The sequence below is a fragment of the Notothenia rossii genome (genome assembly GCF_949606895.1).
Source record: "Notothenia rossii genome assembly, chromosome: 2".
Lineage (NCBI taxonomy): Eukaryota > Metazoa > Chordata > Actinopteri > Perciformes > Nototheniidae > Notothenia > Notothenia rossii.
The window spans coordinates 38,513,346-38,519,667 of record NC_136904.1 but is presented as its reverse complement, the minus strand read 5'-3'; the positions used below and the strand labels follow the sequence as shown (position 1 = coordinate 38,519,667).

General features: G+C 44.6%; 1 protein-coding gene across 1 annotated transcript; it reads right to left on the bottom strand.

Annotated features, from left to right (window-relative positions):
- Positions 1 to 1,813: 1,813 nt before the first annotated feature.
- On the bottom strand, positions 1,814 to 3,855 carry LOC307027901 (zinc finger BED domain-containing protein 5-like; the record flags this gene model as incomplete). The annotated part of the gene is made up of 3 exons (XM_079662595.1): positions 3,410 to 3,855; positions 2,830 to 3,171; positions 1,814 to 1,825 (listed from the first exon to the last, which is right to left on the bottom strand). Exons 1-3 carry the CDS (start codon positions 3,581 to 3,583, stop codon positions 1,814 to 1,816), a joined length of 528 nt encoding a protein of 175 aa, XP_079518721.1. The 5' UTR covers positions 3,584 to 3,855.
- Between the last annotated feature and the right edge of the window lie 2,467 nt (positions 3,856 to 6,322).

The following is a 6,322-nucleotide window of genomic DNA, read 5'->3' as shown; positions in this document are numbered from 1 at the left end:
TCAATGTATTGTATGACATGAAGTTGTGCTTCATTCTGAGTCAATAATAAATTAATTCTGCCTTCAACTGCAAAATGATTGTGGACTGCACCGACATCCATGTAGCTGCCCCCCAGTAAGATGAACCAAGCAAAGCTGACACAAAGCTGTGCTCTTAAGTTGACATGAAGAATTTGTGAAATATTGGTAATTATTTGGAAAAAATGACTGACGATGCAGAAAACTTTTTTTATTTAGGAACAGTGGTCAGGTGAAGCATTTATCACGACATAATGTGTCACACTTAAAAGGCCAAACACACTGGCCAAACACACCTCGTTTACAACTCCCCGGTTGACAGCCATGACTCCGTCTAAATTGTACCCCCCAAGCACCCTCTTCATGAGGGACGCGCATGGAGTGGATGAAAGTCCCGACCTCAGCACAGCACCAAAATTGCTGGCTGTCAACCTGCCCTGCCTGTGTAACTGCCACTGAGGATTTGTCTGCTGTCCTACGGTGGCTGTCTGGATGGCAGCTTGCTGGTCTCTGCTCAGTCGCATTGAGGCAAGAATTGCCTCAAGCCCCCGACCCCCATGCTCGTTCACCAGCTCCGGCACGTTGAAAATGGCCTGATGTTGAGGCTGCAGCTCTGGCTCAGGTGACAAAAGCCATGCCATGCCACGCTGCGCCCCTCAGTGCAGACCTGAACCAGTCTACTTCCTCAGTGGCGATGTCTCTGGCCAGTGGGTTGTATGTCTCCTCTTGCTGTTGGTAGAGTTGATACACCGGCTGGACTACTTTTGAAGTGCCAGGCTTCCTCCACTGGCACTCAACTTCTGTGGAGCTGATCTGCCACATGGCAAATATTGCCAATGCTGCAGCGTGGCTGCATTTGTACATCCCCCGTGCACAACCACAGACAGCGCTCTGCATCGCGCCATCCTCTCCCATGTAGATCTGTACAAATAAAGTAAGTACCATGTTTGTTAACATGCTATAATAGATTGAATGAGCAATACAAGGATGGTCCAGATCTGGGGGTGGGAGGGTTTATTTTTCCATAGTTTTGTCCTCTTGTCTGATTGTTGTTGTTGTTTTTTTTCTGAATTTTTTGTAATTTGTGTTGTATTAGTTGTGATTGTACATTGTATTTTTTTAAATGTGTATTACATTTTTGAAAAACATTTGATCAACAAAAAAGGATTTGGTCAGGATCTAGACTCAGTGTGTAGTTTATGAATTAATCAATGCTCTCTACATTAGGAAAACACATACCAGTGTACCAGAGGGAGTCACACACAGCTGTGCCTAGATAACCAAACAAATTGACAAGATAACCAAAATCCTTGAATCTACACACAGCAAATAAACTCAAATGACACAACGAGATGTAAAAAGGAGATCACACATATAGTCGATATAAAACTGGCCGCTTCAATCTGAAGAGCAACTAAAACAAAACACGGGAGTGTACCTTGTTCTTGTGAACACTAATGTTATCCACAGCATACACACCCGTATACAGTACACCCGTTCTAGGTTCTGATTGGCTCTCTATGTTGGCATTCTAGCTTCTGACTGGCTGTCCAGGTTGTCAATCACAGCCGTGGTTCATATTATGCTAGTCGACTCGTAACATCGCTAAACTTTTTTTCTTGACGGTTTTCTCAGTCAACTAATGCTATTGATAACAGTAACATAAATTAACACAGCCCTGCACACTGCAGTCATTATATGCCGGGTCTGTGGTTCATCATCTTCTTTTTCATTCTCCTCCTTATTGACTGACATTAACTTTAAACATTGCACTCATATTACTCACCGAAACCTTTTAAAGCCGGTCCTGCATGCTGGCTCTTACAGAACCGACTAACTCCCCTTTCGTGTATGTACAGCTCTCAACGTGCCCAGACTTGTAGTAATTTTCACCTCGTTTTATACTTTTATTCTCACTCTGAAAGAATGAGGTGAAATGTGCCAATGTGACGGTCCTCTTTGTGTTGGTAACGCGTATTGTGCGGGACCAGAGACATGTAGTTCACTGAGCGGCTTAACACAAAAAAATGTGTTACTTCACAGTTTTACGACACATTTTAATTTTTTTGACTTGCAAAATGTTCTTTTAAATTATCAAACATCATATGTGTCATTCGTGGCACAATTAAAACGGGATCAAAAGATACGTTTTCTCTCTCCATTGAATTCAATGTATAATTTTCCGCTTCCGGGGTCCCATGGAGGCTCCCGGAAGGGGAGGGACTTCGCCTCTCTATAGAGCAGGGGTTCTCAACCTTTTTTGGGCCAGCGCCCCCCTGTCCATTATCCAGGTCTCTTACCGCCCCCCATCAAAAAAAGTAGACTTATTTTCTTCCCTGAATATTAATGTTGACTAGAATTCTGTGTTATATCATTTAAAAAGAATGTCACTGAATGCCAAATAATAGATTTGATTTAACTGGGCAGTTGGAATATCATTATCATTAGTTTACCAGAGAGCAGAAAAGCCATGTGAATGTGAATAAAAATGATATTTATGAGTGTTAAACAAACTCAGTCAAGAGCAGAGAATACAAACAGACTGCTACGGAACAGCAGCAATTTCACACATGTCCAGTGCAGAACAAACAGTAGGCTACAAAACTGTACATTAGGCCTACAGAACTAACAGGTCGGAAAGGTGTTGCATTTCGCCAAATTGCGGGGTGGGGAAGGTTAGTGTGAGCCCTGCGCTTGGTGGTTCTCCGCCAGTTTCTTCACTGCGGGTTACAGAGAACTTAGTTTCAGTCGCAGTGCACCTGAGGCCATCAAGTTCAAGCGATTGCGGTACTTGGACTGCATGTGGAGGACCTGGCTGAATCCCTGCTCCACGAGGTATGTGGTTGGGAAAGCCAGAAGAAGCAGCCTCGCTTTCTCCCAGAGAGCCGGGTAACGCTGAGAGTATTTGACCCACATGTTGCCCCAGCCAGAGGTGCGGATAATAGCCTGGGCCTCATCGTCACTCTGGATGTCGATGGGATGCTCCTGTATTGCTGGCTTGCATTCCACCACGTCCGCCTGAAAGGGCTGCACCACCCAGGTGGGAACATCGAGGTCCAAAAGATCTCTGAAGCGGATCTTCAAGTCGGCATTCACCATCCTCAGGTTCTTTGTGTAAATGAGAAGGCGCTCATCGGTAAGAGCCTCAGACACCTGCAATGAGTATAACCAGGAAATTGTTATCGGTGCAGAATGTTACCATCCGATTTTAAACTGGTTATTTTATTGCTAATTAGTTTACTAATTGATGTTTCTTTATTCTCATAATACATTCAGAAAATAAGTTATTTATACTAACCAGAAACACAAATATAGTGTTGCATAAAGTAGCCTACATTTATTACATGTATTATTTATTATTATCATTATTTAGTAGCCTAGGCTAGATCACCTTGGTCAACAGCCGGAAATGAGCAAACTGCCTCCTGCCTATGCTCTGCCGGTATAGATCCAGCCTGGAAGTGAGACTGTGGATGACCGCCTTGCTCTGGATCAGAGTAACTCCTTTTCCTTGGAGCTTCAGCGTGACTTCATTCATTTTGCCAAAGAAGTCTGTGAGGTACATGATGTCGCAGCGGCTGGATGACACCTGTTCCCCGAGAGCTGCATCCACCTCCTCCAGGAACTCCACGATGCTGTCAAACAGCTCACAAAAACGAGCAAGGCAGTTTCCTTTTGAGAGCCAGCGGACATCAGTGTGGAGAAGAAGACGCTCAAAGGTCTCATCATTTTCCTGACACAGCTTTCGGGAACAATCTGTTATTCAGGGCGTGGGCTTTTATTGTGTTTATTGTCTTTACTGCAACATTGAGAGACTCGTGGAGAGGTGGACTTTTAGATTTGGCCACAAGGTTGTGGCGGTGCAAGACACAGTGGACTGTGAGGACATGTTGGACCTGCTCCTTCAGCAGAATGGTGAAGCCACGGTACCTGCCAACCATGGAAGGGGCGCCGTCAGTAGCACATGCGAGGATGTTGTTGATCAGGATTGACTTCTCCTGTAGATAAGCATCCAGTGCATTAAAAATGGTCTGGCCCTTGGTGTCTGTGACCAGATATTTGGAAAATAAAAATTCCTCAGCCATCTCCTGACTGTTGGAGGTGCTATAGCGGACATAGGCCATCAACAGAACATTGTTGTCAGAAGTGGTTGTCTCATCCAGCTGAAGGCTGAATGGAGTTTCCCGCAGGATGGCACACAGCTGCTCCTCTGTATCAGCACCCATTTCATCAATCCTGCGTGCTACGGTGTCATTATTGAGTGGGATGGATTTCAGCACCTGTGTGGGATCACGCTCCATCACAGTAGATATGACCTCTTTGATGGCAGGGAGTACCAACTTCTCTCCGATTGTGAACGGCTGCCCACATTTGGCTATCAGCAAGGAGATGTTATATGACGCTATTAGCCCGCTGTCAGTCTGGGTGGTCTTCCTAGCGAAGGGACTGCTGATGGTGCTCCTTTCTCTTTGAGGGCCTGGAAGAACGGACGCTCCTTATCTGCCTTATCCGGGTGGATCTTGGTAAGGTGCTCCTTTAAACGTGAGGGTTTCATTCCCTCATTGGAAAATACATGTTCGCAAAGTAAACACATTGGGAGTTGTGCATTGGTTAGGAGACGGTATGAAGCCATAGCTAAGATATTCAATAGAGTACTGTCTGCATTTTATCTTTTTCGCGGCCATTTTGCTGATGTGATATGATTTTTGTTGTTTGATGATGCTAATATTTAGGGGGGGGGGGGGGTAGTGTCATGATAACGCTAGAGGGCTAGCTGGTGACATGACAAGACATCGTGCCGGGAGCGGACCGGAAGTCGTTGTAATTTTGAACAAACATAGCTCTGTGTGGAGCAGCCTGGCTAGCCAGCTCTTCCATGTCGTAGCAGACATAGAAATGGGTATTATTTTCATAAACTGACCACTTAGTTCGAATCTGTTAGTGGAATTTGTCATATCAAAACATATCAAAATTTAACAAAGTGACACAGATTATTAACAGTCGCGATCCCAAAATTACAACGACTTCCGGTCCGCTCCCGGCTGCTTTTTGTAGGGTACGTTCGTAAATGCGCTCAGAGCGCTCCGAGCGTCCCCGTTCCACAGTCCAGAGTGCTGCGCTCTGAGCGCTCACAGCTGGGTGCTCTGGCGGAACAGACGGGTTGTCCGAGCGGACTGACCGTTCGTGCATTTACGAACGTACCCGTAATAACACTGCTGACAGCTGACCAATCGCAAGCAGAGTTGTGGTTTCCTATAGCAACAAAAGATGCTGACAGCTGCTTTTTGTACAGGAAAAGACGCTGTGGCCAGCGTTTTTCATGACAAAAAGATATTATTCGTGAACGCCCCCCAAGAACACCTCAACGCCCCCCTTTCAAAAATATTGCTTCCAGCGCCCCCCGATGTTCTCTGAACGCCCCCTGGGGGGCGGTACCGCCCCCGTTGAGAACCAGTGCTATAGAGGAATGTTAAGCCCTACCACTATTTTCCAAGAGGGCGTTGCCAGATTTTCAATTTCAGGTTTTAACCAGGAGATGGCGCTTCATTCACAAATACAGAAAGACAAGTTTCATGGACTTTCAGTTGTGTTTTGAAGAGCATTTGAACACATCAATATTTTAGATCAACTAAAGTATATCTAATCTTGTAATTCAATAATATATAGTCTTTATATATTAAATAATCATAATGTAAATGTTTACATTACACTTCTTTATTTGTTATACTCATACTTTAACCTTTACAATCGTTTGCTTTAATATGCAGTATATTTTTGTGTTTGCTTCCTCCTGCTCCCTTTCGGACACATACTGTATGATTTATTATTAATATGAAGATATTATTAAGATAAGATAAGATGTTACTTTATTGATTGAACATTTTAGTTTAGAATGTGCTGTCCCACGGTAATTCAGAAGGCTCACAGGTCACATTCCGACCATTATTTAAAACAATAGGTGCTTTCACACCGTCTACAGTTTGATTTGTATAGAGGGAGCTCTGTCAGTTTTCGAATGACCCATTTGCTTTTGGAGAGCCTTATTTTTCAGAGCACATCCTGCTACTAAATATGTCACACGCACGCTCTGTTGACTGGCGCAGCAGCGCGGATGCGATCAATTGCTATAAAAACACTCTTCTACTAATACAGACGGTGTCACTATGCCGGCAGATGTGGCCGTTGTTGAAGCCTCTTCAGGCTCCGCATCGGCAGGCCTCTCCCTCGGTGTGGAGCTATCAAGTTCGCCCCTAACGCCGCTTACGGCCGGCCAACTAAAAGTTGTTTTCTGTTCACGTTGTCA